The sequence below is a fragment of the Pararge aegeria genome, chromosome 23 (genome assembly GCF_905163445.1).
Source record: "Pararge aegeria chromosome 23, ilParAegt1.1, whole genome shotgun sequence".
Classification (NCBI taxonomy): domain Eukaryota; kingdom Metazoa; phylum Arthropoda; class Insecta; order Lepidoptera; family Nymphalidae; genus Pararge; species Pararge aegeria.
In genome coordinates this window covers 688,799-716,168 of record NC_053202.1, presented here as the reverse complement: position 1 = coordinate 716,168, position 27,370 = coordinate 688,799, and the positions used below count along the sequence as shown (strand labels likewise).

General features: G+C 36.5%; 1 protein-coding gene across 2 annotated transcripts in view; it reads right to left on the bottom strand.

Moving 5' to 3' along the window:
* LOC120634152 (complexin) overlaps positions 1-27,370 on the bottom strand; it is a 358,168-nt gene that overhangs the window by 14,097 nt on the left and 316,701 nt on the right. For both annotated transcript variants that reach the window (XM_039904567.1, XM_039904568.1), the window contains one exon: positions 13,307-13,470. In XM_039904567.1, coding sequence (XP_039760501.1) covers positions 13,307-13,470 — 164 coding nt within the window. The remainder of the gene's footprint in view (positions 1-13,306; positions 13,471-27,370) is intronic.

Below are 27,370 nucleotides of genomic sequence, written 5' to 3'. Positions count from 1 at the left end.
AATTTTCGGAACCGACAGGATTTGAACCTGCGACTCTCGGGCAATCGCAGCCTGGGCGCTTTCACCGATTAAGCTACGGCTCTTCTACCGTCGATGCCGAAATTAGTATATGCCTTTCACATCAGTCTTATAGCGACTGTATGTGACGTTTATATGCATTTTAAATTTAAAAATTGATAATTCCTCCAAGTGTAGGTAAAAACACTAATAAAAATTACAAAAATACAGAAACCGTGTACACGACTAATATTGAAGCATCAAAAACCACTCCAATTTAGTAGTGTTTCTCGAACAGGCGGTCAGTCACTTAGCAGTTGACAGTAATTATTTTAACTCTTATGTTCTAAACTTTTATCATAAAATCAATTTTTTAAATTGATAAAAAAATGGGAAAAAATTGTGAGAACTCTCCACGGGGGTTGAGGCCGTAGTGAACCACGCTGACCCATTGCGGATTGGAAGACTCCACACACCTTTGAGAACATTATGTAGAACTCTCAGACATGCAGGTTTCCTCACGATGTTTTCCTTCACAGTTGAAGCAAGTGATATTTTTAGTTGTTTAAAAAGCACAACTTAGAAAAGTTAGTCGAAAGTTAAGTCAAAGTCCTACCCACTGGGCTGGGCATCACCACTACTAATAAACCCGTAAATTATAAGTAAACCCTCGTTATCAAACCGTGTTCCCGGCACCCGGAAAACCGTAATCTGTAGTCAAATACGCTAATCAACTACACAAAGTAACAATAACGGATATAAACCTAGTTTACCAAGTAACCTACAAGTAACGCATGTTACATGCTGGATTGCGTGACTTACTCTCCGGAGCCAGGCGGCCGCCATTAAATTTGTATCGCGAGCGACAGCGTAAGTGCTCTTCGATTTATTTTTGGCCCCATTTTGAATTATTAACTGCCTTCGTTGTTTTGTTTTTGCTTGCGACTTTTACGTGATGTTTTATCATAGTTTCTATAATGTTGTTTTCACATTATAGCAGTATTTTTTTATTAAACCTGGTTATTTCACCTGGTGTTAAGTGATGCTACAGCCTTGAAGAGTAGCGGACTAACCTGTTACCGGTATGAAAGTTACATTATTCAAGCCATACTTCCCTACTATCCGTATTCATTTTAAAAAAGCATTTTAATGACTCCAATATATAAAAAAAAACTTATTTGAACTAGGCTCAATAGAACACTTAAGTCAGTCTGTTTGTAGTGACTCTACCACCAGTTTGGAAGGCAATAAACTCTTTTACAAACATCACCATCTGACAAATTTAACATAATTTTTCTCAGGCATGCAGGTTACCTCAAGATGTTTTCTTTCACCGTTGAAGCAAGTGATATTTAATTACTTAAAACGCAATGGAATGTTTAATTTTTTAATATCCTCTATTCTGGTCTGATAGGGAGCATCTAGTTACGAAAGCGATTAAACGCTCCAACAAAAAGCCGCCTACAAACCAACTACTTGGTTTGAGGTTAATAAAAATGCATCATGGCTTAAAACGATGTTGTAGTTGGCAGTGTCACCGATAGGATCAGATTAGAGATTTGGTGTTCTCCTTAAGTGGAGTGAACGGAACTGGTTTGTTAGGAACTTAGCCAACGGTGTCTGTGATCAAATCAAAGTATTTTTAAATCAACGTAAGGCTCTCTCCAATCCGTTACTTAAAAGTCAAGAACCTCCCGTAGTCGAGTACACAGTCGCTCTCGAAGATCTGGCCAAGCCCATTTAGCGAAATAGTTTGTACCATTGCCCTCGGGGCTCCATCAACCAAACAAACACTGTTAGCGCTCGCAAACACTTCAGATAAATCTTTTTCTGAGCGGAAAGCCGATTGTTAAATACCATCGAGATGGCTTTAAACCCAGACTACTTTTTTTAGGATTTTTTTAACCCTTAACGCTAGCCTGAAAAACGTAGACACACACTTCTCTCTCAATCTTAATCTTTTAGCTTCATACGCACAATCTTGCAATCTTTCGCTCAAGTCTTTGTGAGAGATACGTGCACGTTCAATCAATCAAAATGTGTGCAGATCAAATCGCCTCTTTTAAAACACAGACAGCCATTTGAATTTATACGTGACATGAGAACCAGTATAATATCTCCAATATCTCCAAAGTTTATCAAGAATTTTTTTTTGATCCCCATGAAGTGTTATCCCAAGTTAGTACTAGTTAACGCCCTCGTCACTACCCCACAAGTTGTAAAAGTTCCGCCAGAAGTTTTAATTGCGGGGCGGAGTCCCTTGCCACGTCTAATTAATTACAGTAACTATCTTCATTTAATGAGTTCTATTGAACACCTCGTAGAGGTGGTGTTCTGTTATGGGCGGATGAGCAGTAAATACAATCCGGATGCTCTCAGCTTAAATGGAAAACTCCAGGTGCAAAAGCGGGCGCCTCCAATGAAATTTAAGTTTAATTTTCTATAATCCGCGATAGTTTGACCAATCTGTGTAGGCAATTTTTTTATTTTTTTATTTCACTACAAGTTAGCACTTGACTTCATGTTCAAAATAAATATTATTATTCTTGTAAAACTCATATTATATACTTCATAATACCCTGTTATCTCACCTGGTGCTACCACCAGCTATGTTGGAAGCGGGCTATTGTGTTACGTTAGGCACTTATATTATTACCATCGGTAATTATATTAAATCCATAACGCTTTTTTTTCTGGCGTGGTGGAAAAGCTTTATTGCTACCTTAGACCCTTGGGCAGGACGGAGGTTATTTGGGACTCCCCCTCTAAAGGGGGTATACCCATACTAAAACCACCAAGGCATTATCCTCTTGTTGGCTTTGTTATACGCCCGGGGAACACCTCTCGGACTTCACCCATAATCCTAAACCGTTCCTACGCGACATGCTGCCGAATAATCGCTAACGGCACGTGGTTTGGTGGTTACTAGCCTCGGCCGAAGCCTTCCAAGGGAATTATAATAATTTAGTGACTCCATTTAATCTGATATGTAAACACAGCTAATGTATCGCAGTGTATTTTATATGACAAAAATCTTCAGTATTATCTAAGGGAAAACTTGTGAAACAAAAGTTTTCATTACTACGCGTACTGAAATACCCCTTTCCAAATATCCTTCCATAATGCGTGAATCACTTAGCGTAACTGATACGTGCGTCATTCCTTTTTCATTATACGACAAGTTTGGTAGTAATGACACTCATCATTACTGAAAGTATAACAGTATGCCATTGTCAACCTTAAGTTTCTTATAATAAAAGCTTTATTCCTATGTTATGTGTCATACGAAATTCAATTTACAGGAGTTTGGAATAGTTATTCTAGAATAGAATAGAGTAGGTTAAACGTATTGCCACTTTCTGGTGTGCAATTTACTTATATTACGAGTTTTTTTAAACATTTGACAATCTTTATATATATATATTTCTTGTGTGTGTGTGTGTGTCACTAAACTCCTCCTAAACGGCTGGACCGATTTGAATGAATTTTTTGGTGGCACCCTGGATGGTTTAGATTCACAAATCAGCCCGACAGATGGCGCTGGAGTTTACTAATAAATTCTGACGACTAGACACTAATTAGAAACTCTTACAGAAGTATTCCTCAATATTATAATATGCCTTATTTATTAACCCATTTTTAAATATATTTCCTTCTAATTTTTTTAACAAGCATGGGAAATGGTTCTTAACATTTTATACCACAAGCATAAACACTTTTCGAAAATACATAACTTTTATTTTGTGAAACACATATATTTTTAAGAAGAAGAGGCTCTAACTCATCTTATTTTGACGCATTTAAAATGATTTTATTTTCATTATATAGCTTTATTGCTTTTATTTAATTTTTGGCATGAATAATCAAAATTTATTACTTAAATATTAAAAAAAATGTGTTGACTGTAATCATATGTATGCCATAGTAGAGCGGACCATGTACAATCGAAATTGTTTACCTATAAATCCCAAGTTCTTTCAGAATTATGTCCGAGAGAGAGTCCTCCGTAATATTCTCAAAAGATTGTGAAGTCGCAGTCGCAATACGCACTTATCGTCGTTGTTATTCACAATTGATACGTTTGTAAATATTGGAAATAAATGATCCTAATTGATTATGATATTTGCCACTAGCTGTACTTACGACCAATCCAAATTATTATTTTTAAATACCGGAAACTACAAAAACTTTTGACGTAAGCGTTACTTCCGTCAGAAAAATAATCTGTGTTACTCCCTAGTCGCGCCTAATAAAGTTTTCCTTCAAAAAAGGTAAGAGATGAAAACTCGGTATTCAGCCCGGGCTATACGAGCTGTTTTACATACATAAAACCAATAAGCGATGCCATACAACGCCCGCCCCCTGGCAGCACATTCGTGATCTTATTATTGCCGTGGAGTACTTGGGCCCGGTTTTGAATTACATTTTACGTTAAATAACTTGGAAGGCGCGCCGGCGCCTACTTTTAAATGGAATTTTAGATGCTCTACGTTTTTGGAATAAATGAGTTTATTAAATGCATTTATATGAACACTGCCGAGTGGTTTTGGGTTTGTTCTCTCTACAAATAATAAAATTGAAGTGTATATCTGTGATTCAATATTAATTGTCTAATACCCATGTATGCTATATATTATTATTTCTTAAAAAATAAATAGGTAAGCGGTAATAGCCCAATGGGTAGGAGCTCGACTTCACTTTCGGAGGGCCGAGTTAAAATCCCAGCACGCATCTCTAACTTTTCTAAGTACGCACATACGTTTTAAGTAATTAATATCTCACTTGCTTCAACGGTGGAGGAAAACATCGTGAGGAAACCTGCATGCTTGAGAGTTCTGCATAATGTTCTCAAAAGTGTGTGGATTCCACCGATCCGCAATGCTAGCGTGGTGGACTACGGCCTTAACCCCTTCTCATTGTGGGAAGAAACCCGTGCCCTGTAGTGGGCAGGTAATGAGACCATATGAGGATGACGTATATATTTATATGAGCATGTTTATTTATTTCATCGCCATCTAGCCCCCAAAGTAGCTTGTGTTATGGGTACTAAGATAATGATGAATATTTTTATGAATAACTATTTGTACCCTACCACGCTTCGCTGTGGTACATTTTTATGAAATGGTTGAGAAATGAGAAACAAAACAAAGAATACATTACATATGTGAGCGAGTGTTTTTCTCGCTTTCGGCAGATGGCGCGGTCACTGGTACATGGATCGTTAAAAAAAAACTAGTTTCGCAGTCGCGGATATGTGACTGATGCAAAAAATAGATAAAAACAATCCTTGATGCGGATTATATAGCATGCTAAAATTTCAGCTCTATCGGTGCAGGGCTTTTTGAGTTTTTGAAGCGTACACAAACCAACATAACATTTTTATATATAAAGACATACATTAATACTTATGTGATCGATAAGTAGTAGTAGAGCTGCTTATAACAGAGCTCGTCTCGGGAACTACTACCGCCGCTCTTATTTCAGACGGCAAGTAATAGTTGTGTTCCGGCACGGTAAATATATAGTTGCGGTCTGAATCGCGTGGTTGCCGGTGTGATTACAGCGAGGCTTACGTCGGTACGTCTCAGGTGATGGACACATGGCGGTATTTTGTAGGACGTGTTTCTTGCATGCCCTATCTGCTTGGTCTACAAACGATTACTATGAACTCGCTATTGAATTATAGCTTAATTTTTTTTTTAAAGGATACAGGCAAAGGATAAAGTGTCATTGACAGCAGTTTGAAATGCAAGTAGTATAGTGCTAGTGGGGTAACCTAGGCTATTTTAAAAGGATAAAATATGTACTGAAAAGTCACAATTATTGATGATGATTATTTAAATCACCAGATATTTCACTAGACAAAAATAGGTAAAAATGTTGTTTGACAGCTATTTATTATATTCATATTAAATCAAAATAATACTAATGTTTGTACCTTTTTTGACGCCTTTTTTCTTTGTGTAATTAGTACTACAAACAGACGGACGTCACATACAATTTGTCGGAGTTCAAAAATAAATTTACTAACATGGTGCCCATCGCTGTGATATATTTTTACAACTAATTTTGTTAGGGTTCTTTGTCTGCGTTTATTACGGTTTTTCACAAAGCTTGTAAAAAAGCCTATTTTACTCTGTTTTTTCAAATAACTCTTTGTTTAAAATCATGCTGATTGGTTGCTTAGTTAGAGCGTTAAACGAGGACAAACAAGCAAACACTCTTTTGCATTTATAATGTTACACACGGTCGATTGGCGCAGTGGGCAGCGACCCTGCTTTCTGAATCTAAGGCTGTGGATTCGATTTCCACAACTGGAACAAGCTTGTATGACTAACATGAATGTTTTTCAATGTCTGGGTGTTTATCTTTATATTATAAGTATATCTGTATTCCTAAAAATATTCATCAGTCATCTTAGTACCCATAACACAAGCTAAGCTTACTGTGGGGCTGATGGCGATGGGTATACTAGATTTATTATTTTTTTAATTATAAAATTAGTAAAGATTTCCATGGAAAAACGATATGTATAATATCTTTTAGGAACATTTGAGCAATTTAAAAAAAATGTAAAAGTTCCACAATCCGTTCAACCAGAATGGTAAGGGGGAGAGAACGGAGGGGGGTTGCTCTAATGGGCCATTACCCGGCACTAGAGCTTCAAACGTTTTCTAATAGAATTTCCGCTGAAACGCTGCGTCAAAGGCCCTGCTAATTTCATAGTTAGTTAGTTAGTTAGAGCGGCGTGAGTTATCAGTTCACAACTTAGGGCTGAATACAATTATCTACCACTTTTGTACAACTAACAACTAGTATTACAACAAATATATAAAACAATCACATTTTATATAGTATTGTATATAGTATAGTAGTGTCCAGTTAAAGACTATATACAATCACAATAAATATAATTACAGATTTCGTCAAGGCAATGTTCATTTGCCTATTTTTCTTTCGAGTAAATTATAATCCTGACAAAAAGCCATTAAACCAAAGGATATGAAATTATAATATAAAAATTATAATACATGGTTAACTGTGAGATTGCAGTCAAGGGCTAACTTGTAATGGAATGAAAATAAACCATTCTCAATCAGTAGGTAGATACAAATAAATAATACAGCTTTAAAAATATCACTTGCTTCGACGGTGAAGGAAAACATCGTGGGGAAACCTGTGTGCCTGAGAGTTATACATAATATTCTCAAGGGATGTGGAGTCCACCAATCCGTACTGGGCCAGCGTGGTTGACTACGGCCTTAACCACTTTTCATTGTGACCCGTGCCCTGTAGTTGGCCGATAATGGGTCGATATGATGATATATAGATTGCTAATCTTATCCTTCCAAGCAATGTCAGGTACAGAAGAACCCAACTAGGCGACGGCGTAGTTTACCATGCCAATGTTTGCGTTGCGCGAAGCGACCAATCAGGGAATGCATTTACACTACCTGACAAACAAACAGACTGCACCAACTACATGTCAAACAATGTTACCTAAATGAAATACACACTATTAATATGTACACAACATTACAAAGGCGTGTCAGCCGAGTGGGTTCAGTCTTACTTACGTTGGGGACCGAGTTTAGTCCCCGACACGCATCTCTAACTTTCCGGAGCTACGTGCGTTTTAAGTCATTAGAATTTTACTTGCTTTATTCTACCGTTAAGAAAAAGAATCCCACATGCCTGAGAGTTCACCATAATCCTTTCTTTTTGTCTCGAGGGCATAGTTTGCCGACGTTTTAATAAAATCCTGGCTCAGGTTAAGTTATTTTTATATCGATGTAAAGTTCTTATGGGTATATATCCTGCATGCCTGAGAACGCTTCATAATGTACTCAAAGGCGTTTGAAGTTTACCAATCCGCATTTGTCCAGCATTCTACACCAAACCCTTCTCACTCTTAGGGTCTAATAATAACAGACGGATCAAGCAAATGACCCACCTGATGGTATGAGGGCCTGAGGGCACGCAGGAACACGTCCTACAGTGCCGCCCTGTGTCCATCAACCTGAGTTGTAGGTGTTTAGCCTCACGTGCCTGCAATGCCACGGGCAGCCACTCAAACCGGAACAAAGCATTGCAACAATGCCGCTTAGCGGCAGAAATAAGCCTGGCGGTAGTTTATCTCCGGACGAACTCTGTCACAAAAAACTCAACTAGTTCTGAACGCTGTATTGAGCAGTAGTCAACGTGTTCACTAAGTTGTCATCATCATCCTATAACCTGCCCACTACGTGGCATGGTTTACTGATGAGATGGGGTTTAGGCCGCAGTCCACAACGCTCGCTCACACTAAGTTAACATATAACATATAACTATGAGAAGTGAGAGGTACGTGCCGGGGATCGAACTCGGTCTCCCCGAAAGATAGACCAGACTCTAACCCGCTAAACTATCGTCACCTTTAATTTTTAGTTAAATAGCAGTATAAAACTCACTAACTGTCTTCACCTCACTCATTGCCTTATTCCATAAGTTAAGGTAGCATGGAAGAGATCACTTTTAGTGATAAGGACGCCTTTTACACATAATTATGTTGGAGTAAGTATTCCTGGGTGTGTGCCCTATATTATGCAATAAAGTTGTTTGAAATAAATAAATAAAACCTACGAGATTTAAGGTACCACGAGAACTCATGCCAGAAAAGGAGTGTTAATTATTTTGAGTTGGAGTCTTTGAAATATAAAACCTGGCTACAAAAAAACCGAAGGAATGCAGCTTTAATTAAAGCGTGAACAATTGCAGTTTCCTGCAGCTACAAAGCGAGCATAATTTCTAGTGTTCCAGCTAAGTTCCAGCTCAGAAATAGAGCACATAGTTGGTTCTTAGGAATACGTACCTAAAGGCCAAGCAAAGAACTACTCGAGAGTAATTTCTCACGAAACGTGCTCTCAACTCCGTCTTAGGCTAGGTAATTTGCGACGAAATGGCGCACTTCTACATTTTTTTCTTGTTACTATTCAGGCTTAGGAAGTTTTAAGCTATGCTTCAACTTTATTATCAAAGTACTAGCGGTTCGCCCTGAACAAAGGCTTAGCGCTTTGTAGTTTAACCTTTTACCTTTTAAAAGTCACATAATTGTTGCATCTATCGACCGACGAGTCTGTTGTGTCCGAGTGTGAACAAAGAAGACTTTCCACGGTATAAATACACAATTTGCATTTTCATTTAAGATCAGAAGCCCACGTTCTCGAGGTGTTCATAATTAAATAATTTAAGTTGTAGTAAAGCTTATTGTTGTTTCGGGGAGCCGAGTTCGAATCCCAGCACGCCCTTCTAACTTTTCTAAGTTATGTGCGCTTTAAGCATTTAAAATATCACTGGTTGCAACGGAGAAGGTGGGGAAATCATGCCTGAGAGTTCTCCATAATGTTCTCAAAAGGTGTGTGGAGTCGACCAATCCGCACTGAGCCATCGTGGTGTACTACAGCCTTCATTAACCCCTTCTCACTGTGGAAGGAGACCCGTGATATGATGACATCAAACAGAGTTTGCGTTTGAGATCAAACAAAGCATCCTAATCAAAATTAAAAGTTTCGGGTTATAAAAAGTACTCATTCACCAATACAGCCAACGAAATACCTTCCGTAATCGCACAAAACTCACGACGCTCAATTTTTCAATTTTTCATAGGTTTTTTTTCGAAAACAAGGTATACACGTACGTACAACTCTCGCACACATGTGGAGCGTTGTAAAGGCTCTTCACACGGAACGAATTGAACGAATTCCGCGTGAAGCACAAGCACCCTTGACCCGTTTCGACGAATTAATTGTTCAACCCCGGCGCTATATCGACTGTAATTGCGAAATACGTTTTTTAATGTGAACGAGTCGTTTTCAAAAGGTAGTAAACTAATTATTCGACCTCATAAGTTCTTTATTCAAACAGGTTTATATACAGGCAAGTTACCTAAGATCAAGTGTTTGTTAAGGATAATAAGTAATTTGCTAATTGTTAGAAGTCAAAGTCAACGTTAGATATTACCTCATACAAATAGACCTATAAAAGTCCTTTGATACATATATATTTACAAATTTGCACATATTAGTGAGATGATTGTGTTAACTATATTATTTGGAAACTAAAGCTATGAGGGTCTCAACCTGCACTGGTCTAAGCAGAAGCTACGACAAATATAATAGTATTATTATTATATAATAGGTATGTGTAGATAGAGCGACATATATAATGTCTGTAGACAGGTTTTTTTTATTCCGGATTGTTTGTGACTGCTGACAGTTGATTCACCCTAATGATTTTAACAGGGTAACGCGGGCTTGTTGGCATGCTTCGGAATGGGGCTCTGCCAGGAAGAGTTTGAACCCTAGGGCTCAAAGAAGCGAAGGGATCGTCGGCCTGAGGGCGCCTCATGTGAGGCTGAACCTCGGTTCAGGCGACGATTGGAGTGAAAGGGTTACGGACGGTGATTAGTTTGCACACTTCCGAAAACGTGGTGCGAGCCCACGTCCGGGAGACGTCAGAAATCGGCGACCAAGTAGACAGGTGCATCAGAATCTGCTTAGGAAAATTCCTGTAATACTAGGCGTACAAGGAAAAAAAAATTATCCCTCACCTTTTCTATCATTTACATAAGTTTACCCGGTGAGTCCCATGCTGCTAAAAGACCGCAATCTACTGAACATAATCCGATGTACCAATTCCCTCATAAAGCTTAAAACCTGAAAGTTTTTGGCAGAAACTCGAACTAATGCACTTTTGTGATGATCCGCGCACTCTTACCACACAGCTGCCACGCCCTAAGCATTAAAACAGTTAGAAAACTAAATCTAAAATAAAAACTTTTAAAAAGGAATATAGGTCAAGTGGAGTTAAAAATAAATATAACGCTTATATTCATGCTATCTAGACAGCTTAGCTGTACTTCCATTGTAAAACGTTTCTTTTATCTCCGTTCTTATTTCTATGTATTTTTATAACGAGCACACTTTGCATAGGTACATCTAAAGTTTTGTTACGTAAGATAACAAGGTCGTAAAATACAAATTACCTAACATAAATGCAAAACGTACAAACGTACAGGCTTAGAGTTATTTACGAAGAAAAAAACGGTTCATTACAAATTGCCATTTTCCATCACAATCATCGTCAGCCACTGCTAGTCTAAGTTCTCAATCTCTCTTTATCTACCTTCTAAGAACTTAGAATCTTTTTGATCTAGCTAGTTCTAAATCCGTGGAAACACTACCGGAAAAATGTATCCCGGTTATTTCTCGTAGCGAAATAATTTGCCTTTTAAACGCGTTATGATTATAATTCGCTGGAAATACAAACCAGTACAATCAAATAAATACATTTCAAAAGTGCTTTTATCCCTACGTACCTATTTTCGACCCAGTAGAAAATTCTAAAACACATCTAAAATGGCGATTTTTTCGTTTACCTTCCTATATCACACCACACGTAACACAAGCTAAGTCTACTTTGGGGCTAGACAATGTGTGTATTGTCGTAGTATATTAATTTATTCATTTATAATAGCAACACGCGTTTATTATTTTAAAGTAATTATAAAAAAGAATACTATTAATCATGATCATATCAACCCATTACCGACCAATCACCGGTGAAGCAAGTGATATTTTAATTGCTTAAAACTTAAAAGAGTTAGAGGTGCTGAGGTTCGAACTCGGCCCTCCGAAAGCGAATCCGAATTCCTATCCACTGCGTTATTGCCTCAATATCAAAATAAATGAATACAACAGATACCTAATGAATATCTTACCCTCTAAAAAAGGAAAACCGGGGTAACAGAGGTAGGTACTGTGTGGTACGTCCTTCCTAGGATACAAAGGCTGTAATATTTTAATAGTTTATTTTAAACGTAGGTTTTAACTAAATGTATATGTTATTTTTTTGGTTTCATACGTTACTTTCTATTTGCCTATCTGCCGAATGACGTAGTATATAGCTTTGCGTATTTACTATTTATAATAACATTTCTAAAAGCCCGCAGTATATGATATTAGCGAACATAGCTCGTATGTAAATCGCAGCCGGGGTTGGAATACATTTACCCAGCTGAATGCCGGCTAACGAACGAGCGACAGGGAAACGTTATACGCGATACATCGATAGTCGATACATCCCTTACACGCGCATAAAGCGACTGATATCTCAAACTGACTTCGGATTTACATGTTACATTGAAACATAAACTTTGCAATAACTTCTATCTATTAGCCATTAGTAATTTTTGATTTAGTTTTGAGTCAGAATCAGTGAGATTTTATGAAGTACCAGCACGATAAAATAACAAAATTAGTCAAATTATTATATAATTACTATATTTTTACTAGCGTTCCGGTACGATGCCGCGTAGAAACGTATTAGGAGTTTTGATTTAACATAACTGTTAGACCTCAAACAGGTACGTGCGTTACCATTTTAAACTGCAGTGAAGGCGTTTAAACCTTCAATCCGGGCTTTGCCAGCGTGTTGGACCCTAAACCTTCTTGTTGTAGGAGGGAGACCCTTTGAGGGATACACAAGGGTACAAAACCAGGTGCTCCATGACACAATTGCACGTATAAAGAATGTTCAACGGCCCAGTCATACAACATTAACTATAATAATAGAGAAATCGCACACACACTCAGAGCTATCGAGCAACGAAATGAGTGTTAACATACAAAGGAGGCGTTTCCAGAAACTAAGTCGGAACAAACTAAGGACGGTAGTAAGCATGATAACAGGGCATTGCCAACTAAACAAACACCTTTTCATTTTAGGTATAACCGCCAGTCCTCTGTGCAGAGCATGCATGAAACACCGACACACGTAATGCTCCGATGTAGAGGAGTAATAGAACAACGCGCAGTATACTTTGGCTTCCCATCACTCCTGAGCACTCAACCACCTTGGCGGCCTGCTAAGCTTCTGAAGTGAGCGCGGCTGGCTGGAGTGACCCACCGTGGAGCCGTACCAGTGGCACTACGTACAACGGAAGGTTCCACCGACCAAGTACGGAGACAAGCCCAGGGAAAGAAGAAGAAGAAGAAGAAAGAAATCGCAGTAAGGAACCTTAGACTTTGCAAGACAGACAAACATATAATTGCTTTTTAGAGATAAACAAGCAGCTCCATCGACACTTGGCTAGTTTTTTACAGAATTTTTTTGGTGGGATAAAATGTTACCACTATTGTTAGGCGATAGTGATAGCAGCATTCGTTAACTTAAAACTAAAGCTTCGGGGGTTCCAAACGCGCCCTTGTCTAAGAAGAGCCTACAACAAACTTAGCCGGTTTAAAGCGTGCATGCCGCCAGTGCCACTGACCTTGTCTCTGATCTCCTGGCGCATCTTCTCTCGCTCTTCCTCCATCTTGCGGTGCTTCTCTTTGCGCCGCTCCTCGGCCTCGCGGATGGCTTCCTGCCGCTCGCGTTCTGCCTCTTCTTCCTTTTCCTTGTCATCGCTGTCATCGCCGTCGCCGCCGACCGCGCCTGCGCAATAGAGAACACTACATTAGGTTTTTACAGAACAGTAGCGTGCACTTCCTACACACACAGAACCACTGCCTCATCAACATCATTAAATCAACCGATTGCCGTCCACTGCTGACATAGATCTTTTGTAGGGCGTTCCTAACTCCACGATTCTGGGCCGTTTGTATCCAGCGACTATCCGCGACTCACTTGATGTCGTCTGTCCACCTGTTTGGGGGTCGACCTACGCTGTGTTTACCGGTGCGGGGTTGCCACTCCAACACCTTGCAACCCCAACGTCCATCGGTTCTCCGAACTATGTGACCCGCCCATTGCCACTTCAGCTTCGCGACTCGTTGAGCTATGTCGGTAAATTCCTGACAGGTGTAAACTTTATATACACTACAATCTTACGCAATACAACTCTAATGCTTAAGCAACGAACCAAAGACACCGCTGGTCGCCCGCGCAGAATTATACCTACGTCTTATAATTTATTTATTTACACTCTTTATTTGTTCTCAACCTAAAGTTCAGAAAAAGAAAAAAAACACTTTATGTACGTAGTAGGATACAAAAGGCATCCTTATCGCTAAGTCGCGATCTTTGCCAGGCAACCTTAAACGAAAAGGCTTACGTGTTATATATTTATATACCTAAGACGTAAGCAAAGAGGAGTTGTGAGAGTTCTATGGCCATACTAAGTTGTGGAAACTTCATTGGTTTATGTGATATAAAAATACGGGATTACTTTTATGTGTAATAGTACTGTTTGTTTCCCTTGAAAAGCTAATAAATAAATACTTATTTCTACCACCAAGGGGTGATGCTGGGGAGAAAGTTGCGGCGTGCTTTCCGGTGTAATTATAGTTCAATAAAGTTTTTTGAAAGTATTAAAAAAAAAAGTGTTTGTAACCAATTCACGGAAAAATAAATTTACATGGTAGTAACTCCACTCTTTTTCTCTAATTTATTTATACCCGTTCAAAAACGTATTTTTTTCTGTTCGTCTTACAACTGTGACTCAGTTAATCTCTAAAATGTCTTCTATTCATTGATAAAAAATAATAAACAAAAAAACTATTTTTACTTTTTACAAGAAGCGTCCTATATCGTATGTAAGAGGTGCGGTACGGTGGCGGAATTAAAACAATACATTTAAATCGTTTAATGCTCGAATAGGTACTTAATTTAATTTAAATTTCTAAATTCAGAAATTAATGTTTATATTTTTTATCAGTGGTGAACTAAACTTTAATTATGTTTAATATTGCCATGATAGACAAACACTGTGAATATTCTACGGATTCCAGTGGGGCTAAAAAAAAGAATTGTTTTTTTTTTATAGTAGGCCTAATATAAGCACTATTGAAACGTCAACTATGTCTATTTGTAGTGGGTACCACCTATCTGAAATGCAGGTTCTAAAGAATTGGGGCAAGAAACTCAGCTGTTGCTCTTATCCAAAGTCATTTTATAATTTAACTAATTTTTCGACGTTCTATGAGATTAAAGCGGTCAAGCAACCTTGTCATTTTTATCTTCAATTGTATATTGACCTCGATGTATTTAATGTGTGTTGATGATGAACGTAACTTATATCCGGACGCAACCGACATTACAACCGACTCAAATCTTAAGGCAAAGGCGATCCGAAAAAAAAGTATTTCAACTCAACGATATTGAAAAGGCAGTATTTTATTTCCCTGCTTAGGCAACTGCAGTCGAATTGAGCCCATCTGCGAGAATCAATCGCAGCTGTCAAACTGACGTCTCCCGGGGCCCGCAAACTTGATTGCAGCGACAATTTGAATTCGAGCTGTGAAATTACAGGACGCATTTGTCCCAACCACAAGCAATTTGTCAATTTACAGACTGAAATCTTTTATTGGAGTAGCGGTTATCTCTGTCTGCGCTAAATTTTTCTTTTACCGTTTTTAAAGGCTTATACTAGCCTAGAAATTTCATAAACAAGCTTTATTTTGTATTTAAGTTTGACACTTTCGTTGTTTGTCTTACTCGATATAGCTTGTGAAAATTAGTCTACTCGAATTCGCATTCGATTACTGCAGCCGGTCTCAAACTGCTTGTTTTAAATACGACAATACACACATCGCCATCTAGCCCCAAATTCAGCGTAGCTTGTGTTATGTGTACTAAGATGAATGATGAATATTTTTATGAATAACACACATAAATACTTATAATATATAGATAAACACCCGGACACTGAAAATATTCATATTCATCAAACAAACACTTTTCAGTTGTGGGAATCTAACCCACGACCTTGGAAAGCAGGGTCGCTACCCACAGTGCCAATCGGCCGTCAAAACGGAAACAAAGGCAAAAGATTTTAGATAGGTTGCTTGGGTGTTATGCTAGCTTTGAAATGGTCATAATAATTAAAGTTGTTTAAAGATCATAACGAGACAATTCATAAAATACTCCCAAGAAGCCTTGATGTCAGACAGGCGATCGTAAAAAATATGCGAATACCCAAAACCAAAAGGAAGTCTTCAGGTTTCAGTACTTGACGTTTCAAAAGTGCTTATATTAGGCGTACTTGAAATAAATGAATTTAGAATTTTTTTATTTAAGAAGTTGTGATGTTCGACATATAACAAGTGTAAAAGTGGTTGAGAGTTTATATAATGACCAGGTTAAGCTTTTGGATTGCGGTGAAACTGGAACATTAATAGACAGTCCTTCGGAGGTATTCAGAAGTGAACGTCTGCTGGCTGAAATTATGATAGTAAATAATTTTAATATTTTCCGATTCAACTATTTATTATACCTATTGGCAATAAAGGAAAAAACGACTACAAAAATATGGTCTCTGGGCTCTGGTCATCCTAAGGCGAGGAGACCATGATAATGGCCCTATTGGATTGCAAGGATTATCTTTTAAATTAAATAAGCGCCAGCTCTAATACAGTGGTGATAGCGCCTTGGGTAGGAGCTCGACTTCACTTTCGGAAGGCCGAGTTCGAATCCCAGCACGCACCTATAACTTTAATAAGTTATATGCGTTTTAAGTAATTCAAATATCACTTGCCGAAGGAAGTGATATTTGAATTACTTAAATACATCGTGAGGAAACCAGCATACCTGAGAGTTCTAAATAATGTTCTCAAAGGTGTGTGAATTCCACCAATCCGCACTGGGCCAGCGTGGTAGACTACGGCCATAAGCCTTCTCGTTTTGGGAGGAGACCCGTGTTCTCTGGTGCGCCAGTAACACTTGGGTCACCACATGTGTGGTACAGATTTGGGACTCAATATTAATAACATTTATATATTACTATATAAAATAGTTCTGTAACCTTACTTGCCTATTGGAATTAGATCATATGTCGATATAACCAAGATAAGTAATCTCGGTTAGCAACAAAAGTGAATTGCCAAAGTATTTCTAAAATAATTTAATATCCATTAATCTACAGAAAGGACCTGCACGTCTCGACCATTGTCTATATCTTCCTCAGCTGAAATGATATATTTCAACCAGTGCAAACCGGTTTAAACCAGTCCCATCCATATTGGAATCCAGCCCGCCGTTCAAGAATCCATTACACGTCAATATAAGCATTAGGCGTCACACCCGGACGCGTCGGAATCCAGGGCCCCTATTTTCCAATAGGGTGACTTTTAAAAGGTTTTTATCGGTTCGAAGGCTTTGCAAGTTGGGCTTGTGTGGACATGACAATAAAGATCGTTTAGGGCTAGACATTTATTACGGGAGCTAATATATTTACGTGATAACGATGGGCTCAGTGGTACGTACGTTATAGAGCAATACAAGTAATGGCTACCTAAGCTTATGCAGTATTTATCGAATAAAAATAGGATTCATCCTTACTATCCTCGCTTAATATTATAAATGCGAAAGTGTGTTTGTTTGTCCTTGCTTCACGCCCTAACTTAGCAACGAATCAACTTGATTTTTGAAATAGAGTTAGTTGAAAGGACGGAGAGTAACATTTACTATTTTATATCCAAGGAAAACAAACGGTTCCCACAGGATTTGCTAAAACCGTAACTAACGTGGACGAAAAACGCGGGCAACCGCTAGTAATAAATGCGAAAGAGTGTTTTTCTTTGTCCTTCCTGCACGCCCTAATAAAGCAATCAATTAACTTGATTTTAGTCATACAGTAAGTTGGTAGTACGGAGAGTAACATAGGCTACCTTTTATTTTTTGTAAAAAATCATGATAAGCACCGGCGAAGATCCACGCGCCTCCTTTACATTAGAGTTTGCCCTCCTAGCCTGTGTCATAACAAACCAACGGACTTAACTTTCCAAAAGCTACTGTTCTGAGTCACCGAACAATTGATGTCAAATTAAATAATGTGTATTCATTTCTGCCTCACAAAAATAGCCTACTTAAAATCCTAACAGCATTCATTGGCAGATTAATAAATTCAATCTGTACAAAAAAAAACATCCGCGAAAATCTATTGGAATTGGGCGAAAATAAATAAAACGTATTAATCAATATTAGTTTATCATTTCAAGTTCGCCGAATTCATAATAATATTCAAAGTTAAAGGAATCCATTTCTTCCCAGCATTCAAAAAATTCATTATTATTCAAATTCCCGGATGAATATTCAGGGTCTTATATTTAATTAAGCATCCAAGACTCCCCGACTCAATGCGAGAAAACTCGTAGTATATTTATTTTTTATACGGATAGCAGAAAAATACAAATGTCAAATCGAAAGATTAAATTCTTTCATGTTTATTTTTTCATTTGTTATTTTTTCTGTTGGCATGATTAACTGAATTTGTTCCTTTGTCTGTATTCATTAGCACGTCTGTATTTTTATAATTTTTCAAATGCATAACAACTTTGACAAGGTGATGATTTAGATAACCTAACTGAGCCCAGATAATATCGATCTCGCGTTTCTATAGTGTCTAACTAAGCAAGGTATAAACAAGGAACTTGGAAAAGTCTATTTAATAATTAATATAACCTTTTTATTGACATAGTATTGTATGTGATAGTTTTTGAAATGTAAAATGTGTATGTTGCAAGTGTGCATAATAAATATATAAACCTTAACGGTTTCTTTACCAATGTATTTAAGTTACGGCTAAAACTTATAATTAATCATTTGAATTTGTATCGATATAAATGTCTGCTCTTTTTAATGAATTCGTTAAATTCTAACGTAATGAAATCATTATTTAAGTAAATATTATCAAATTTACGCTTTTGAAAAATCTAACCTTTATGATTAGATGAGATAAGATGAAATTTAATATAAATATCGGCTATTGGCTATGCCACTAAAATGCACAGATTAACAGCCCAGCACTAGTTCTGTAAGCCCAAATAAAATTTTATAACAGAAATACATTTAACTTTTGTATTCCCTTATCGCGAAAGTATTTAATTATTAAATTCTATAAAAGTAATCAAAATGGCGGAAGTACGTGACGCGGTAAGGGGCAAAGGGTAGCTGTTGGGGTAGGTTACCCCCTACCCCTGCAGTAGGGGACAGGGGGGGACGGAATGTCAGCCACATCTTGATCACTTGGTAATGGCAGCGTGTTAATGGCGGTTATTGAATGCCTACAATAAATTGGATCTCATACTTGAGGAATTCGTTTAATATCGCCTTGTACAGACAACAAAAAAATACTTTGCGAGAAAACAATTATAGATAATATATTCAGCATCTTCAAGTATATTCATTAATGGAAGTTTTATTTATATAACAGTGCGATTGTGATAAATGGTTAAAATAAACAATTAGATGAGGATCTTTTTAAAGTGATTAGCATACATATAATAGTTTGGGAATTAAGATCTAAAGCCGAATAGTGAAAAGTGTATCATAAAGTATCTATGAATTAAAAACTAAATTTTAAATAGCTGTTTGAAAAATGAAACTTTAAGATTGAAATTGTCAAATTTGTATAGATTATCATTGGAATAAATTTAATAATCAGCGCATTTTATAACGAATTCTCATTATCAATTAATAATGTATATTTAAATGTCCCGTCATGATATCCTTCGAAATGCATTTCTGATATTATTACAAAACTTAAAAAAATTGATGAATAATAATTCACTTGTTTTTAAATTTAATCACCTATTGAAGTTTAACTATTAATTTCATTTAAACTAAAACAAAACTACGTCATCATTATACTATGTGTTCAGATTGATATTTTTAATCATATCATACTAGGTATATATAGGTCACCTTCTAATACTAATACTGATAGATTTACTGAATCACTTAGAATGCACCTTGACATAATCAAAACTTGTAAAAGTATTGTAGTAACTGGAGATATTAATATTAATCTTATCCAGAAACCTAATGAAAGTTCCACAGATCATAAAAATAGACATAATTATCTAAATATGCTATCTACGTTTGGACTTTTACCAGGGCATATATTACCAACTAGAGATAATAGCTGCTTAGACCACTTTATGCTAAAACTGGACAGAAAAAAGATCAATGCTAGTGTAGCTGTCTTTAACACAACCATCACAGACCATCTTATGGTATTTTGTAGTTTAACTAAAATTAAATATGCTAAAGAGACTACTAAGAAGAAAACTTATATTGATTTTGACAAAGCTCTTATAACACTAGCAAATAAAAACCTATCTTCTTTACTGCAATGTGACGACCCGAACAGTTTACTTGAAACTCTAACTACTAAAATCACTGAATCTTTACAAGAAAATACACATACTATGAATTTACCTAAAAAACAAAGAACATTAAAACCATGGATAACTCATGGTATCTTACGCTGTATTCGTCATAGAAATAATTTGCAAAAACAACTAAAACGTAATCCAGATGATAACATACTTAAAATAACATTTAAAAGATATCGCAATTACTGTAACAATTTAATTAAGAAAGTAAAACGTTTACATGATAGGAAATTATTACTTGATAAAAATCCAAAAGTGCTATGGAACAATGTAAGAAATTTAACTAATTCAAAACCCAGTAAAACAACAAATTCCCAATTACTAGACATCGACCCATGTCCTGCAAAGGCAGTTAACTCGGTAAATAACTTCTTTGCTAATGTTGGACCAAACCTTGCTAAAGAAATTGAATCAAACAATCAATTATCACTCCTTCACAAATCAATAGAGATACCTAACGGTAATAATCAATTGTCATCCTTTGTTATCTTAAATACCGATCACGAAGAGGTAACTTCAATTCTCTTGAAGTTAAAATCAGACAGTGCTTCTGGTATTGATAACATCCCTACAAAGTTTTTAAAACGCTCAAAAGACTTAATAGTTCCCATACTCACTTATTTAGCAAATCTTTGTTTTACAAAAGGTGTTTTCCCTTCACTTATGAAGCAATCAATTATTACTCCTGTGTATAAAAATGGGGAAAAAACTCAAATCAATAACTACAGGCCAATTTCAGTATTAACGGGTATGTCTAAAGTAATGGAAAAATTAATTAATAACAGACTAATTCACTACCTAAATAAATTTAACATATTATCTACCTCGCAATATGGCTTTAGACAAGGGAAAAGTACGCAAGATATCATCTTAGATTTAACTTCGCGAATTACTGACCATCTTGACCAGAAAAATAAATGTCTAACTGTCTTTTTGGATCTAAAAAAGGCGTTCGATACAGTTTCTATCCCCATCCTTGTAAAAAAACTACATAACATAGGAATTAGAGGAAACCAGCTTAACCTGATGAAGGACTATCTAAGTAACCGAACTCAGCGCGTAAAAATAGACGACTCTATCAGTTCTGATCTTGAAATGACCTTTGGTGTTCCACAAGGTAGTGTCTTGGGACCTACCTTGTTTTTAATATACATAAATGACTTATGTGATTTTAAAATAAATTCTGGACATATTTACTCTTATGCAGATGACACTGCTATAGTATTTTATGGGAAAACTTGGATAGAAGTTCATAGCGCTGCCGAAACAGGCTTAAGAAAAATATCAAGTTGGCTTAATGCTCACTTTCTCACACTTAACACTAATAAAACAAACTATATATGTTTCGCAATAAATAATAAAAGTCAACCAATTACATCAAATCTAAAAATACATTACTGTGACGACCAGAGCGTAATTTGTACGTGTCCTACCATTGATAAAATAAACTCAACCAAATACTTAGGCATAATTATTGACCAAAGATTATCCTGGCATTCCCATCTTGAATTAATATCTAGCAGAATTAGAAAATTAATTTGGATCTTTAAAATCTTAAGACATGTTGCAACAAATAAAGTTGTTAAACAAGTCTATACAGCTCTTGCTAAATCCATACTGTCTTACTGCGTTCCAATATGGGGAGGAGCATCAAAAATTAAATTCCTTGAATTAGAACGTAGTCATCGCGCCTTGTTAAAAGTAATGTACTGCAAACCATATCGATTCCCCACAATTGAGCTATACTCCATAGATAACTTGTTGAGTGTGAGAAAGCTATATATATTACAACTATTATTAAGGAGGCATAAAACAGTAACCATAGACATAAACACAAAGACGAAAAGAAGAATAAACATTAGAACAGGTTCAAATATTGTAAAAACTACATTTGCTAAAAAACAATATACTAGACAATCGACTTATATCTACAAGAAGGTAAACAGTTTATTAAATATACACTCACTTAATACTTACCAGCTTAAAAAGACTCTAACTGAGTGGCTTGGAAAACTAACATATGAAGACACTGAGGCATTACTCGAAGCAAACAAGTAAAATCCCAATCGCAACACAAACACTCACACACACACACACACACACACACACACACACACACAAACACTCACACACACACACACACACACACACACACACACACAGAAACACACACACTCTCTCCCGGTTATTGATTTGATTTTATATATATAAGAATATATACACAGATAATACATATTATATACATTTTACGGAAGGCGGGACACCCTGGCACAAGTAAAATAATTACTTAAAAGGATGTCCCAACAACGGATAAATGTTAAATGTAAAACGTATTTTTTGAATAAAAAATTTTTTCATTTTTTTTTTCATTAACTATGAATCAGCCACTGCATCTGTACCTATACAGGCACTTAGAGCATAGACCCATTACAAAGCTTGGCCAACCTCATCGCTTTTTTTTAGCAAATGCATGACAAACATTAACTCAATCATGTTGTTCACCTGTTATTATGTTCTTCACCTCCCCGTTTTTTGCTAACGGTACGGCAGCCAGGTTCAAACACGTTCAATACTGGACGTGCCTATGGTAATGTGTAATAATGGAGGATTCCTTCGCAGCGACGGTCGGCGCCGCGCAATAAAATGTTTATATGAATTTTATACGCACAATAAAGCCGGGAAACCTCTGCGGGATGGGGCGTCATTTCAAAATCCGTATGTTTTATTAAATTTAAACTTGTTGTAGGCCAAAATGGTTTATTTCTCCTGCCCAAGTTGGGCAGGCGGGTTTGTCATCGCTGTAGGTTCGCACCAGTGACGCTGCTCAACATCGGTCTGTGGCCGACATAGCTTAAAGAGTCGCGAAGCTAAGGTGTCAATGGGCAGCGCACGTACCTCGGAGAACCGATTTAGGGTCCCAAGTTGCAGGGGCCCATGTTAATTCAAGTTATGACGATGATGATATTGTTTGCTTTTTGTCTCAATCGTCTGTTGACCCGTGATACTGCTTCCTTCTTCACTTTTATAATTTTTACTATTTATGCTTGAGGATAATTATTTATTTTGTTTCATATTTAATTCATTATATTATTTATTTATTTGTATTTAGTTATTGTATATGGTTGCATATATATTTATTTAAGTAATGAAATATTTTTTATGGGTATATTATTTGTTTTCTTTGCCATTATTTACCTTGAAGAAATCGTTAAGGCCGCCATATTGTATAGGTTGTTTTGTTATACTTTTCTTTTTTTATTTACTTTTTGTTGTGTGCAATAAAAGTATATTCATTCATTCATTCATATTGCAGACTCGAACAAATTTCCATTGAGAATGAGCCATTGGAAGCATCATTAGGTGGATAAGTTCGTTTATTTGTTCGAAACATTTGAAATTATTTAACAAGATTTGATTCCAATTATTGCCGGCGCTACGTCACAATCAGGTTAGGTTGTTCGTGTTATGTTTTAGATCAAACTTGTCGAGTCCGGGCGTCAGAGCGGCAACTCAATTATAACGGGAGTCTTATTGAGTTGTATGCGGGGAACTGTGTGCGCAACTAGGAGTTCATAACTAACCGGAACTGGCTTGTATATTATGACTTTTATTTCATGTACTAATAGCTCTTCCCGCGTTCTATATGTTCTTTTACGAATCCCGTGGTAACTGTTTGTTTCTCTGGGATGAAAGAATACAATAAACAATGATAATGTTGACAAAGAGCAATTGTTAAGTTTTTTTTTTTTTTTTATTTAGTTCGCAAAACTGACAATCAACTGCTTACTCTAATATAAACTACAGGACATTTGGCATGTGTATACAATTGTGCCTTCTCGATGCGAACATAGCATGCAAATCCGTTGGGTACATAAGGCTGCTGCAAACAGCTAGAAAAACAAATTTAGAATAATATAACAAAAAAAAAAAATATAAATTACTAAGAAAAGAAAACAAAATATTGTGGAAATAAAATTACTAAAGCAATAACCCTTTTAGTTTCTTGTTTAAAGTTGTTTAAGTTTTTTGGTTAAAGCAAATTTAACGGAGAAGAAACAGACTCCTCCATAAAAGCTGCCTTCCAAACCGGTGGTAGAGTGAACTACAATCATACAAGACATACTTGACGTTTCAAAAGTGCTTATCAGGCCTACAAGAAATAAATGAATTTTATATTTGAATTTAGAATTTGAACTATAACGTACGGGTCTTCTCATCGGATGAGAACGGTCCAGGCCGTAGTCTACCACGCTGACCAAGTGCGGATTGGCGTATCCTGACGGTATTTCCCGACGGTATTATCCTTTACCGTTAAAGCATGTGATATTTTCCTAAAAGGCACATAACTTTAATGAGATAGAAGTGAGAGCTGAGTTAAGAACTAGGTTGTCGGTAGGGTAGTAATTAGCCACGGCCGAAGCCTCCCAGAAGAAAACCGACTACCCCTAATATATTTTCCTGTTACCACTTTAGACGGCATTATCACTTAACACTGGTATTATTTCAATCAAAGACTAACTTCCAGTGTAATAAAACATCTGGGAACAACTAAACCTAGTCAATTCAGAGATTGAATCTTTCGCAGCTACGTGTAGCGTGAACTATTTAAATACTTGGAGTATTTGCGAGTGAGTATTGGAACATATTTGGAATTCATAGGATCCAAATTTCGTAATATGAAAAATCCAGCGAATACGCCGAATGACTTCATGTTGATAAAAATACAGAGACTATAAGCGACTGCGACTAACTTTTATTTGAAAGTTGCCAATAAGTCGTTGCTATTTGAAATTTAAAGGCACTTTAAATTGAAGGATTTGCCTAGGGCAAAACAATAATTACTTTCAGTGAATGAAAATGAAAATGGAATGAATGTCTCGGAGTGCCTGTTAATTATTATGAATGTATATTTTAATTAGAATGTTGCTTTCTACTTCCTTGGTAATATTGTATCAGATATAAGAAACTCAGTTTGTATTAAAATAAAACTGTTTTTATACTCGTTTATTATATTTAAAATCAAGTATTTCTATGATACATATGCTCATATATGGAAATTTTTATACGTCCATATAGAAATTCTTAACGTGCTATTAGGATGAGTTTCTTATTGTGTTATTGTTTAAGATAGTAAATTTATTCAGAAAATGTGTGCCTAAGACGTACATTAACCAATTAAGGCGTTCTCATTTAATATTTAGAATTATTTATAACCGAAATAAATAATCAAATTCCAAGGCTTACCTTATTAACCTTTACCCGGTAAATATCCCATAACATAGCTATTAACACCCTCTGCTTGTGAAGTAGGGCGCGCATAATTTGTTTACAAAAACATATTACGCATAGAATCATAAATATCTTATTACCGTTACGGCGCAAACAGACTCGTAAAATCTCTCGAACGATATCGCTTAATACGCGGGGATTATGATGTGATATCTAGGAGACTTTCCTGTATAGATACTATATGAAGTTGTATATTATAAGTTTATTAAATATACACCTCCGATATAAATTCGAGCCCCCTGGCACAGCGGTGTGCGCTTTAGTTTGAGGTGAGAGGTCCCAGGTTCCATTTCCATTTCATTCGGGAATTTATATTTCTCTGGTATTTTCTTTCAGGTGGCTTCGGCTTTATTTACAAAACTACCTACCTACAAAGACGTGCATAAATGAAATGATATGTGTAAATACCATACCATTTCATTTATTAAAATCCATTAAGTCGTTTTAACTAACTTTATGTCAAATATGGTATGACAAACCAACAAACAAATATAAATACTTTAACATTTATAATGTTAAGTTTTGTATTAACAATAATAGTATGTGGTAAGTAGATAGCATTACAGCTACATGAAGGTAGTGTGGCGGTAGACAGAGCACGGTTTGCATGGCTGGTAGGCCGTCCGCTACAGACGCGAATATCGATTGGTCTATTATTAGAGCGTACTGCACTATGCCTACCAACGGCACTTTGTTTGCTTATCTACTTCAACGCAAGATTTGTAAAGGCATCTAAACAAAGTAAAAACATTGTGTAAAAACTGAAGAATTAGTTGCTTGTACGTTTAATGGTATTTTAAACAGGACCATTTTAGCCGGATTTAAACTTTTCCTTCGTGTTTAGATAGCTTCTAAAATCAAATCCGTACCGTACGTAGGTACGTACCTTTCTCGCGGGTGTTGTATGAGGCGATTAAGGGAATCAGCGTCCTCTATGCTACTACTACCCTCTATTGAGATCATTAACCCTTCTGCCCAGCGTCTGATTATGGGCAAACGATTCCGTTGGGAGAGGCCTTTAACCCAGCACTGGACTTTTATAGGTTATTATTAACATTAAGTATGAAATGACACCATCGTCATTTTTATAAATTTAAAATGCATATAAAATTTACGGAACCGACAGGATTTCAACCTGCGACTCTCGGGCAATCCCGGCCTGAGCGCTTTCACCAATTTAGCTACGGCTCTCCTACCGTCGATGCCGAAATTAGTATATGCCTTTCACATCAGTCTTATAGCGACTGTAGTCATTATCATCAACCCATTAGACGGGCGAGTGGCGCAGCGGGCAGCGACCCTGCTTTCTGAGTCCAAGGCCGCGGGTTTGATTCTCACAACTAGAAAATGTTTGTGTGATGAACATGAATGTTTCTCAGTGTCTGGGTGTTTATATTTATATTATAAGAATTATTCATAATATTTCATAAAAATAGTTATCAGTCATCTTAGCACCCATAACACAAGCTACGCTTACTTTGGGTTTAGATGGCGATGTGTTTATTGTCGTAGTATATTTTTTATTTACTAGCTGTTGCCCGTGAATTCGTTTGCGTTTGTTTTTTGTTTTTAGAAAGAATTGCCATTCAATTTAGGTAAGGTTTTTAAAACGGTTATCATTTGACGGCGTTATGTTGTAAAATCGTTAAACACTTTCGTCTCCCAAAAGAGCTGAGCTTGATAATACTAGTATCGGTGTTTCACTTGACTTCATCCAAATTTTTAGTTTTTTTTTAAATCCATTGCGTATGCCTATTTTCTCAAACCAGAAAGTATCCTACATCCTTTCCCAAGATGAAGACAATCATTCAGATATTGAACAGATCTTACCGAAATACTTACTAAGTTAAAGGATTATAATATAGCAGACAAACAGTTACTTTCAAATTCATAATATTAGTATGGCTACACTTATATGTATATTGTATATG